The sequence below is a fragment of the Kryptolebias marmoratus genome, linkage group LG2 (assembly GCF_001649575.2).
Source record: "Kryptolebias marmoratus isolate JLee-2015 linkage group LG2, ASM164957v2, whole genome shotgun sequence".
In the NCBI taxonomy this organism is placed as follows: domain Eukaryota; kingdom Metazoa; phylum Chordata; class Actinopteri; order Cyprinodontiformes; family Rivulidae; genus Kryptolebias; species Kryptolebias marmoratus.
Genome location: NC_051431.1, coordinates 14,094,882 through 14,107,212, shown reverse-complemented (window position 1 = coordinate 14,107,212; position 12,331 = coordinate 14,094,882). Strand labels below are relative to the sequence as shown.

The window sequence follows — 12,331 nt, the reverse complement described above, 5'->3', positions numbered from 1 at the left end:
CTTATGACTACTTTGTATTATTTTAGCGGTATTGTATGTTTTATCAGTTTAAAGATAAGAGATAAGATCCATATAAGAGCTCCTCAATGTTGGAAGAAGATTTACAGGCATCCACTAATGTCTGCAAGAAGGATGTGAGCTGAGAATAAGTTTCCTGCTGGATACGATCAACCACAGATGCACCCGGATAATTACATGTGGGTCAAAACAGGAAAACCACAGACCCAGATGATCACATTAATAAAAGCTGCATTCAGGGACCAAGTTTCCCTCGAGGGCTTTAGAATTGTGTTGGCTTTAGTGGCCTGTTTTTTTTGAAAAATATATAAAAAGAGCAAGAGTTTTTCTCAGAAAAAATGACACTAATGTGTTTGTTGATGCTTTAAATTTGCCATTAAAGCATCAACAAACACAACAAAAACCTATGGAAGAGATCGTCTGGTTTAACTTCTTGTAACGTCGATGCTATACTCATTTGGATGTTAAAAAACTGAATTTTGTAAAAGTTATCCCCCCCCCAAAAAAAAAAAATTGTCCATCAATCCTTGAAACCTCCTTCATCCTGTTCTTAGTAGTTTGTTGTGTTTAAATGGAGATATCTGAACTCGTTTCATTCGGTTTGCACTGTTATTTAACACAATACTACAATATTAAATAAAACAACAATTTAATACACAGCTGAATGTATCAGCATATAGGTTCTGCCTTCACCAAACAGCCAAGTTTAAAAGAAAGATGTAATATACTGACTTAAAAAACAATTTAATTATATGCAAACAGTTTAAAGTCTTCATCACCCAGACCTATACTGTTAAAAGACATGAATATTATTTCTGCTACAGTGGATCCCCTGAATAAGACACAGTCCGGATGGTAGCATATATTACACCAAAAATCTGCATACATTGCCTAATAATAATGACAAAGGTATCTTTACAGACATACCAGTTACCTGGATGTTTACTGAAACTGTTTACAGAACTGAGAATCAGATTTGTTTGTCATTCGTCATGTTTGAGACGTGACTCAGGCCAGTGCAAAACTAAAAGAATAAAGAATAAAAAAATAATCTGAAGCATTAATAAAAACTAAACCCAGAGGGGAGCTTAAGGTACTGAGCTCATGAGCCTCACGGCCTCAGGGAAGAAGTTGTTGTTCTGGAGGTGAACAGTTCACGAGCTGGGCGGGTGGGGTCCATCATAATGTTCTTTGCTCTGGTTCTGCTGGTGTAAATGTCCTTTTCTTTTTCTTTTTTTTTTGAGCTGATCTAATCACTCTTTGCAGCGCCTTCTTGTCGGCCTCGGAGGCGTTTCCGTACCGGACTGTGATGGAAAACGTCAGGAAGCTCTCCATCACACTCTGGTAAAAGAAGGTCGGCGCAGCTGCACTGAGGCCAGCTTGATTCTGCGTCCTCATAAAATACAGTCTCGTTGGTGAGCCTTCTTATTGATCCTGGCTGTGCTCGTGGGCCATGTGAGGTCCTTGCACGTGTGCGGGCCAAACTGTGGCTACCTTCACCTGCTTCAAGGCCTCTCCTCCAGTGATGAAGGGAGGAGGCCAAAGCAGACTTTCATTAGCGTAGCAATGCAAACATTGTTCGGTTGAGAAGACATCCAGCCATTTTCTTCACTTGCTTTTCCGTGCAGTGGCGGGGAGCTGGTGCCGATCTCCAGCAGTCACTGTGCGAGAGGCGGGGGACTCCCTGGACAGGTCCATCACAGGGACGCACAGAGACAAACAACCCTTCGATTAACCTAACTTGCAAGTTTCTGGTCTGTCTGAGGAAACCGGAGCACCCGGGGAGAACATGCAGACTCCCCACAGAAAGTCCTCAGCCGGGAGGCGAACCTGCTGTGATCACTGCTCCACCGTGCCGCCTGGTTGAGAAAACAGTGACAAACCAAATAGGTGGTCTTTGTTGTTTTTCTTTCGGCTGCTCCCTCTTGCAGGGGTTGCCACAGCGAGCGAACTCGCAGCACAACAGATTTGGCGCAACCTGGACTCAAACCTGCAGCCTCAGGATTACAAGACCCCAGCACTGACCACCAAGCTACCACAAACCCCCATGGTAATATAACATCCTTTCAAAGACATTTTTGACCAAGAATTGTTTTATATGCATAAAAAATACTGTAAAAGAGGAATTAGCCACTGCCTCTAGCCATTAGACTGACTTTTGTAGATGATTTCTTCTGTTTTTCTCCATTCTCCTCTGTCCATCTTACCAAGGTTGATCAGGCGCTATGGTCACCATATCTACGGTTCTTCTGGTAACTATTTGACAGAACATCACGTCAAAATGACCAAACTATCCCTTTAAGGCTTTTTCTTACCTTAATTTGCTTTAGTTTATTTAAAATTAGCTTGAGCTTAGATAAGACTGTTTCTGGTTCCTTTTTAAAAACGTGTGATGGTGTTATTATGTTGTTCTTTGCATGGCAGAGTTAACTTGAATTTGTCACCAGAGTTTACTGACAGTGTTTTTTACGCAGTTATTTTCTTTTTGGCACCGTTTCTAACTACAGAAACGTGTTTGTTTTCAAAGCAGTGACGCCTCGGGGCCGATAAATGTTCTTTATTTATACTTTAATAATATTAAAAACCCCAAAGTGTTACCTTGTGGTGACTGTTTTCCTGTCGCTGTGATGGGCGGACTGCGTCTCTGGCGCCATCTGGTGGCCGGAGGCCGCAACTGCGCCCTCCGTTCCAGTTAAAGATGGCGGCCGGAGTCCTTCAGAGAGTCCGCGGAGGTTTGGCTCCGGCTAAAAGCGGGGCTCTGTCAGCCGGGCAGCTCGCGGGCTGGGTCAGGTGGGCAGTCATCGCCTCGGTTTGTCTGGTGTCGTGTCTGCAGCGTCACATGTTGTCTGCCTGACGTCTTTTTATTTTATTTTTTTCTCCCCAAGAGTTGCTTTTCGCCGCGCGGCTACGTTGAGCCGAGCTAACCCGTTTAACTGCAGCTAACCAAGCCCCGGTTCGGCCTTCAGGCTGTTCACTTAACTTTGCGCTTAATTGTCCCGAACAGTGCGAGCTTATAGGCGTGTGGTGCTTGCTGGTGTAAGTGAAAGAAAGGGAGCTTCTGTCATCTTTTTTTAACCCCCCTTTAATATATGAGAAGCTCAAGGTCAGTTCAGCTTTATATATGTATATAGAGAGAAGGAAAACAACAATCCAGGTGTGCTTGCAGATGCTGCCTTCCTGTGTCACTTTATGCATTTGGGATGTTTCAACTGGAGTGGTGTATTCCCCCTTTCCCCCCATAACATTCTGCACCCTAAAACTGCTTTAAGTCATAATAAACACACGTGTCCATGACTTCCTGTGTCCCTCTGCAGGGGGTTTGCGACGACCAGCAGCAGGGACAGGGAGGACAGCTGGTTTAAGTCCCTGTTTGTGAGGAAAGTTGACCCCAGGAAAGACGCACACTCCAACTTGCTGACAAAGAACGAGGAGAGCAACCTCTACAAAATCCAGTGTAAGTCACCGCACGGGCGTCAGCACCTCAGTCCTAAAATGATTTATTATTAATAATAATGATAATAATAATATTCTTTACAGTTCATAATGTGAAGCCAGAGTGCCTGGATGCGTACAATAAACTCTGGTGAGTGCAGTTTTGTGTCATTTTTTAAAGAGCGCATAGTTTTGATCAGGACGTGGCTGAAATTCCTGACCGCATTGTGTTTTTTAGTCTTTTTTTCCTTCCAAACACAAGATAACTACAAGGCTTTGTACTTTAACTTATCCAGGGTCAGATTAGAATGTCAAATGTGCAAGTCATTCAGTGCTTTGTTCACTTTGGCTTCTTCTTCTTCGTTCACAGTGAGGGTGTTTTGCCCTCCATCCACGCTGATAAGTACTACCCCTGTGAGCTGGTGGGAACCTGGAATACCTGGTATGGAGAACAAGACCAGGCTGGTAGGATTACTAAAATCAACATAGCCGCCTGCCATGTGCACAGTTCGCACTCAGCAGCCATGTTATACTGTGTGCTCGCACTCATGCAAGCAAAGTGTCAGTAAATGACTTTATTTAGCGGGGAAAGTCCTGTATTTATATTGGAGGGAGCAGATGTAAACTGGCGTTTACGAGCTGTTGTTTCTGCAGTTCACCTGTGGCGTTACAGAGGTGGATATCCAGCTCTGACCGAGGTGATGAACAAGCTCAGGCAGAACAAGGTAACCGTCGTCTGTGTCTGTGTCGCTCCCGCTTTCTGCCGTTGGAAAGTAAAGCTCACCGGTCGGTGTGTGTGTGTCCCACGTCAGGAGTTCACAGAGTACCGAATGGAGCGGGGGAAGATGCTCTTGTCGCGCAAGAATCAGCTCCTGCTGGAGTTCAGCTTCTGGAACGAGCCCGTGCCCCGAGATGGCCCCAACATCTACGAGCTCAGGTCCTACCAGCTCAGGGTGAGTCATGCATGCACGGAGTAATTATTACCCAGGCCCACACGAGGGACTCCTGGCCCGTTAAAAGTGAGTTTGACTGCAGGAAGTCGACCAGCAGCAGAAACGGTGCATATAGGCAGCTAAACAATGCCAATTAATCCCTTTGAATTGAACACAAACTACCTTTTTAAAACATCTGCTTTTACTGGTCGAGCAGTAAAGGCTTTTGTTTTTTACATTTTTTTTCAGAAAGTAAATAAAACTTAAAGCTCTCATAATGCTGTGTTGGTTTGTTTGGAAGAAAAGCCGTTTTACCCTGAGCCCTCATGAGCAGGTCCTCCTGAAACCTGCAGGATAATGTTTAATGTTCAAACTGAGGGGTATGACGACCGTCTTACGCACTCTCAGACTTTATGTACGTGCACACAATGATCCAATCATCACGTCTGAGCCGGTCTGCTGCTGGGTTTGAGGCTTCGGAGCTAAATTGCACAAAAAACAGTTTTTCATAGACGACCGCCGCCTGTGTAAGCTGATTGCAGGATTTGCCTCAGAGTCCCTATTGGTTGGATTTGTTCCCTAAATTATGTGTGTGCACTCAGAAATATGGCTCCGTTTGAAGTCAGATCTCGATCTGAACCAAAGCGGGCCGCCTCACACAGATCGAGTCCTTCTGAAAAGGGCCGAGCTCCCGTTTGATCGGCGCTCCTTGCTACAAATTCAAGCTGTTATCCCCTCGACACGGGGTGAGATTGTATCTGACAAACAGCAGGAAGTTTGTTCCCTGTAAACACCAAAGAGTGATGGAAGAAGCCTTTGGGCGCTTCTGTTCTTGCAGCTTATCTTAACAATGATAGAAACGTGGATTATGTCGTTGCCATTTTACTTGTGTTAATGTCTTCAGTCTGGAGAGAGGAGGAGTTCGGAAAGCTTTCTGTTTTAAACTATGTCTCCTTGTAATAAAGAATGTTGTGTTTTTCCTCCCTGCAGCCAGGAACCATGATCGAGTGGGGTAATTACTGGTAAGGCAGCCTGAATTCGTTGAACTCATTGAACTGTAGTTACAGCAGCACATCACACATTAATAAGACTTATTCCACCGAGAGGCCTTGTATCTGAAGCCGTACTGTCGAGCACTCGAAGCCAAACTCAGGGGAGTGACAGAAATGTGTAGCTCACAGCCGTCTGGAAAACTTTTCCTTTTTTTTTTTTTTTGTATTGATCATTTTGCTCGTCAGGCTTTAAAAATTTTTTCTCCTTTTGATTATAGATGACTCCGCGTTTCTGGCTGCTAAGGATTTGGCCGTCGATAATTGTCCTGTCAGCACATCGAGTGCACTTTGTTCAGCTTAAAAACACTGAAACCATTCTGCCGTGAAAGCCTTGAGCTTCGCTCTGTTCTTGGGGGAGAAAACAAAAATATGCAGTTGATTTTGGATCATCGTAGGAGGGGGGGGATGTCACTCCAAGTTTATTTTTCATCCAACCCCCCCCTTTTTTTTGCCCATTTTAACTAGCCGTCATTTGAACAGCCCCCTGTGGTCCCATAAACAGTGTTAGAAAAGCTACTTAAAGCAATTTCATGATAATCAGCGCAGGCGAAGGCTTAAATTCCCGCTTCGGGTTACAGCATTTACAAATGAGGCGTCATAGTTTGGTAGACAGACAGTGATTATGATTGAAATCAGCCCGAGTGCTTTGAGGTGAAACAATAAATCTGAAACATTGCCGTCACACCGGCTCACTGAGACTTGGCCTCTGTTAGGAATCATAAACACGCGAACACCAGGTCGTTACCTAAACATACTCGGTCCAGTTATTAGATACAGTCCAGAGTAAACTGAAAGATGAGAACTCAGAGTTGAAGCCTTAGTGGGTTTAATTTTTAATTTTTTTTTTGTCATTGTTGTATTTTTGGCTAGTGTTCTGACTGGTGTTGTTTTACTCCACAGGGCCAGAGCGATCAAGTACCGCCAGGGCAACAGAGAGGCGGTGGGGGGGTTCTTCTCACAGATCGGTGACCTCTACATGGTCCATCACCTCTGGGGTACGGCTCATCGGCTCGCCTCGCTCTGATTCAAACAAAGGGTTCATATCTTGTGAAGTGAAGCTACAAACAATTAAGCTTACGTACTTGTAGATGGCTCTTTGAAGGACCTTGGTTTTAGGAAGTAGTTTGATTCTGACCCGTTTGATGAGCTAACGGCTAGTCTGAACAGAGCCAAGACCAGAGGGGTTCGTGCAGTGTTTGATCAACTTTTACACTGCAGTCAGTGTGTTTGCAGCAAGGCTGCTAAACTTCAGTAAAAATGGATTTAAAGCTAGAATAAAATAAAATGACTAGAATAGGCATCAAATGGAATAAAGTAAAAGTCTCTGGAACAATGTGTGATGTATGAAATGGTTGCAATTTAAGGATAAAGTAAAACCAAACTTCATTTCAAAAGATCTGGTTTTAGGGTTTAATTCTTTCTGTTTCCTGCTTTAAAATACTTTTTTTTTTCTGTCAAATTGGAGTCAAAAAGCAGGAAATTGATCAGGCAAAAGCAGACGGGGCTTGAAATAAACTTAATTCTTTTATTTTCCCGCTGCAGTTTGAAAGCCGTAACAAACAAACCAGATGATTAAAATAGTTGCCGGACTTGTGCGAGCAGTAAAACGTTGGGCTCTGATTCGTTCTTTGCAGCTTACAAAGACCTTCAGTCGCGGGAAGACACCAGGAACGCCGTCTGGCAGCAGGAGGGCTGGCACGAGGTGGTTTATTACACAGGTGAGCAAAATAAATCTCCGCACAGGTAAACTGAAAATCAAGCTTTTTTTCAGATTTCTGAAGTTGTTGAAGTTTGACTAAGCTGTACCCTGATCAGCTCTCTCCCCTCCTTCAGTCCCACTCATCCAGCGCATGGATTCAAGGATCATGATCCCAACAAAGGCTTCCCCGCTGCAGTGAGGCTGTTTGAATGTTACGTCCATCCCGAGAGCCGCCGTCACGGGTCCAACCTTCTGTCAGTGCTACCGAACAACAACCACCTCCCTTTTTTGTTTTCATTGCTTCATTACTCCCATTATCCCACTTAGACGAGGGAGGCGACGAGAAAAGTGCTACTCATCTGCGGTTAGAGTAAATGTTGAAAAGGTAGCACACTCCTGACACGCACAACTTTCTCTGTTATTTTAAAAAATTTTTAGGGTCTGAAACAGGACGAGTAAATGAAACCTCACGGCGGTCGTCGTGTGCGGCATCTTAAAACCGACCCCGACGGGAGAATCGATCTCTCAGTTTTGCAACCAACCAAAGTTACTTGGAGAGGAGAACTAAAATTAGAAGCTGCAAAGTGTATTAGAGAAAAATAGTACTGGTGTTTATTTATTTAATATAGATAGTGTAGTGTTTAAATGTGCTGAGGAGCCTCATCACTGCTGATTCAGGAGGAAAAAAAAAGGTCGTTAAAGTTTTAAAAAATGTTGCCACTCAAGATGACAAAGTGTGACGTTTGTTCCAGAGCAGATATCATTTTATATTTGCATTTTATTATACAGAAACACTTTGTTTCTTCTTCTTCTTCCTGTTCCTCGTTGAAGTGACGGTTAAAGTTTCCCGGTGCTGTGTTTGTACTTCTTTTTTCTTGTGACAGCATGCCTGGTTTTAAAATCAGTTTTTAATCCGACGCGTTTTATTGGGGTAAACCAGCCGTGTGTAAATCAGCAGGGAGGTGAACCGTCGTACTGTAACAATGGACGGTTTGTTACTAAGGGAACCACATTTATGTCTTTTTTTATTATTATTTTGTTGTTAAATGGGAACCAATGTCCACAGACGGTAAAGACAAATTAAAAGTAATTCAGACATCCTTTATAGCATGTTGTCATCTTTAATGACTGACGTCGCCGCTCTAATTACAGCCTTTAGTACAGAAAACATTTCTAAAAGAACTATCGCTCATTGCACATGCCATGATATAATACCTACAAGGTTACTGGGAGGTTTGGAAGTGAAAAGTGCAAAAAAGAAACTAAAAATCTCAACTTCCACACAGACTGTGTTTGTTGTTTGTTTTTTTTTTAGTATGTTATAAAAAGCAATAAGGCAACATGCCCGTTAAGGTTTTGACTAGAGTGTAAACAGTTTCGCTCATTATAAAAATCTATCAATCTATTACCCATCGCACGCTTTTTTTTTTAAAGAAAAGCTTGCGATGGGTAATAAAACCACCAGCGGCACACCTTTGGGTGCAAATATAAAATGTTAAATTAGTAACAAGAGCTCCTCCACAATCTTTAAATCTTCTCCAGCTCTTTGATTAGCTCCTCGAAGTCCGTCACGTACCATGAAGACCTCTCTTTGACCTGAGGCCTGACGACGTTCCCGCCAAACCCGATGAAAGCACTCTGAGGAGGAGGAAAGATTGCTCATTGTCATCACAAGCGCTGCTTACCTACGATGGGCTGCGTTTTTTAAAATGAATCTTTTAAAGGAGAGTACTTACAGCTGGAGGACAGGCCTCCAGGTCCGTGGCTCCGTCTCCGATCATCACCACGGTCTTGAAGCCGTATTGCTCCTTCAGCACGCTGATGACTTTCCCTTTGCCGCCGCTCTCGGCTGTCGGCTGTGTTTCGTCAAAACCGGCATACTCCCCTGGAATTGAGCAGGGACAACAGCTCAGACGGTTCCGGCGAAAGGAGGAAAAGGACGCGGCGAACACGCTTACTACGCTGGCGCTCACCGTTGAAGTAGAACTTGAGCCGGTTGGCGTAGACGTGGTGCAGAGGGATGTTCAACCGAGTGGCCACGTGCTCGACAATACAGCGAAAGCCCCCTGAGATGAGGAACACTTCTATGCTGCGTTCATGCAGACGGTCCACCAGCTCCCTGAAATAAAAAACAACAACTTTTAAACCACGCTGAGAGAAAAAACAAAAAAAACATTTACTCACTTCAGATTTTCTGACTGATTTACACCAAACAAAGCTAAACTTTTAGGCACGCGCAGTAAAGGAAGAACGCTTTTACTTAAACGCTTTTGAAACCACCAGTTCCTTCGGTCCGCAGGTAGAAGAACTGATGCTGCTTTGAGGGTAAAAGACGCACTTCAAACCCAACAGGACTCTTGGACAGAGGCTGGTCCACCCGTAGGCCAAAACGACCAAACCCAAACTGAGCGGAGTGGAGTTTGCAGTTCAGAGCAGAGAGGAACGTCCTCCAGAAGTCTATACTGGAGAAACCAAACAGCCTCTTCACAAACACATGGCTCAACACAGGAGGGCCGCCTCTTCAAGACAGGACTCAGCCGTTCACCTACACCTCAAGGATAAAGGGACGCTCTCTGGAGGACCAAAATGTTCATAGTTTGGACCAAGAAGACAGACGGTTTGGTGGTGATGAGAGAAACCAACTTTAACCAACGTTAAGCCTGATAATCAGTCGTTTTCACTCTAATCAACACCTTCATTCATGTGAACACAGTGGCCTGTTTGTGAGTCAGGCTAACAAAAGACACCAACGAGCCTCCATTGTGAGGAGAGCGAGTTCAATCTGCATGCGAATCCAGTTTAAATGAAATCTCATCAGTTTAAAGCTTGATGAATTGATGAAGCTCCTCGGATGAGAAGCGGAGCGTCTTCAGCTACAGAACAGAAGTCCAGCTGTTTTTGTTTTTTTTCTTAAAACCTTTATTTGGTTAAAGGAAGAGCCCATTGAATACAGATTTCATCTAGATTTCTCTTCTGTTTATTCACTTGGACTGATAAAAACAAATAAACTAGAATTTATATTTGTGAATGAACAGGAATGTGGAACCGGAACCTTTTTCCTCCGGCCCGCCACACAATTTCAAACTAATTAGTTAGAAACCTCGGAATGGAAAAGAATATCCCCCGATGGCGTTTCTGTGTTAAAACTGTCTGAACGCATCTCTCACAAATCACAAGTATGTTCCTCGCCTTCTGGGACGGGAACACAGGATTTCCTGTGTCGGTTTATTTCAGTGCAAAGTGCGAAATGGAGCTGCCTGCTGAATGGATTTACGTTATCACACTCTTCCCACACTCACTTGATGCCTGGAGTCAGCTGAGGCGGGTGGTCTGTGATGAGTTTGTTTACTTGCTCCCTGGAACAGCGGATGATGGAGAGGCGCTCGGTGAGGGCCTTCTTGAACGTCATGGAGCCGCCCATGGCCTTGCGGGTCCTGCAAGGGGACACAGGGGGGACGGCTGTGACGTCTGGGTCAAACGCAGACATTGAAAACGCACCTGGCACGTACATCTCCCTGACGGCGTCTCCCACGCCGCAGAACTTGGCGAGCTCGTCGATGCCTTCCTCCTTGATGACCGTGCTGTCCACGTCAAAGCAGACGGCGTCCGCCCTCCTGAAGAGCTCTTTCGTCTGGGTGAGGGTTGTCATGGTGCTGAAACACAACGGAAGAGTCAGCGTGAGACCTGCAGCGGTGTCCCTGAATGTTTTACACTTGAAGGCAGGATGTGGAGTCAGCTCTGAGATTTGTGCCAGTGGTCTGATACACATAACTATGTATGTACTGTTCTGAAGTGAGCTAATCTCATAAATACTGAGCCCCAGGCTACACAGAGAGTCAGAAAAGCCTTGCATGAAGCAGTGTGAATGAACCAGAGGGGCCGGTGGACGGATGGACATCCTCTATCCGTATTGCGTCACCCAGAAGTACCAAGGACACTACGGAGGAGCAGTTATTACCACCGGAAGAAACCCGAAGATTATCGAACCGGCCTGGCATAGTCTTTTCTCGTCAAATACAATAACTCGGAGCTGTGAAAATAAGCAGACACGGACTATAAATCCTTCCGTCGAGGTGAAAAGAACCCTGCGAACGGAGAATAACGTAACCTGTCTTCGGTTCATTTGACTCGCTCATGCTACTTAACGTTGCAACACCGACGTCGCGTTTTTCATGAAGGTGTTCGATATATTAAAAAAGCCGGGTTTTATTATTTTTTATACTTACCGGTAAAAGGAGTGTCGGTAAGGCACAAGCAGCAGTTTAACAGGAGCAGCCGCAGCCGACTGACCGACCTCACCGATGAGGAGCTGAGCGGCCGACCAATCAGAGCGAAGCCGACAGAAGCCCCGCCCACTGACCGTTGACTCAGGGTTTTGGCTCCGTTCCATCCTGTAGTGACGGGAATTCAGGCTCTCATCCGGGAGCCGACTGTTTCGACTCAAATCACCGACGAGAGCCGACTCTTTCGATTCAATTCATCAAGGAGAGCCGAATCTTTTGGCTCCCGAACGGCGCTTCACTTAACACTACTAAAACATTTCGTTTCGTTCTTTAACACCCAGACGCTCTTAATCAAAGCATGTTTTTTGTTGATTTGGCTCAAAACTAAATTGGTAGAAATGTAAATTAGTCTACCTTTATCTTATAGGTGTATCTGCCATTTTGGATGTTTTAATTTAGATATAAACCTCACCTACCTTGCACATGTTGTTGCTGAACTCAGGATTACTGCACTATAGTAACATACTGAACTGACCACTTAGTAACTGGATAGTCTAGAATAGGCGCTCACTGTATTCTATTTGCTGTGTTGACTGTGTCTTTTTTGTTACTGATATTTCTTTCTGCACTATATGTCTTATACTTAGTCTTGTACTTAGATAGATGTCAATTTTAGCTTTGTCTATACTTAGTGTTTTAGTATCTGTTGCACATTTGGAGTTTAGGGAAACGCAATTTCAGTCCTCTATGTAATGTACTGTTGCATAGTCTGATTGACAATAAAGTTCACTTTGACTCTGACTTTGACAAACAAGTGTTCAAACACCACAAAGTCAAAATATGTGTGAGAGAAACAAATTTACAAACTAAACATACACATAAAATCTAACAAAGATTTTCTGACAGATCAGAGTTTTGATTTTTGGCCCAAATTCAAATATTTAACTTCCATATTGCATGCACACGTACTAATAC

At 44.2% G+C, this 12,331-nt stretch overlaps 2 protein-coding genes across 2 annotated transcripts; one reads left to right on the top strand and one right to left on the bottom strand.

The window, feature by feature from the left end:
- The first annotated feature begins 2,671 nt into the window (after positions 1-2,671).
- On the top strand, positions 2,672-8,233 carry nipsnap2 (nipsnap homolog 2). The gene is made up of 10 exons (XM_017433387.3): positions 2,672-2,808; positions 3,333-3,472; positions 3,556-3,601; positions 3,821-3,915; positions 4,105-4,175; positions 4,263-4,403; positions 5,373-5,404; positions 6,335-6,429; positions 7,069-7,152; positions 7,268-8,233. The coding sequence occupies exons 1-10, from the start codon at positions 2,717-2,719 to the stop codon at positions 7,330-7,332; spliced, it is 861 nt and encodes a 286-aa protein (XP_017288876.1). The 5' UTR covers positions 2,672-2,716; the 3' UTR covers positions 7,333-8,233.
- Positions 8,019-12,087, bottom strand: psph (phosphoserine phosphatase). The gene is made up of 6 exons (XM_017433388.3): positions 11,360-12,087; positions 10,643-10,786; positions 10,433-10,567; positions 9,107-9,252; positions 8,870-9,018; positions 8,019-8,771 (listed from the first exon to the last, which is right to left on the bottom strand). Exons 1-6 carry the CDS (start codon positions 11,521-11,523, stop codon positions 8,661-8,663), a joined length of 849 nt encoding a protein of 282 aa, XP_017288877.3. The 5' UTR covers positions 11,524-12,087; the 3' UTR covers positions 8,019-8,660.
- Positions 12,088-12,331: the final 244 nt, after the last annotated feature.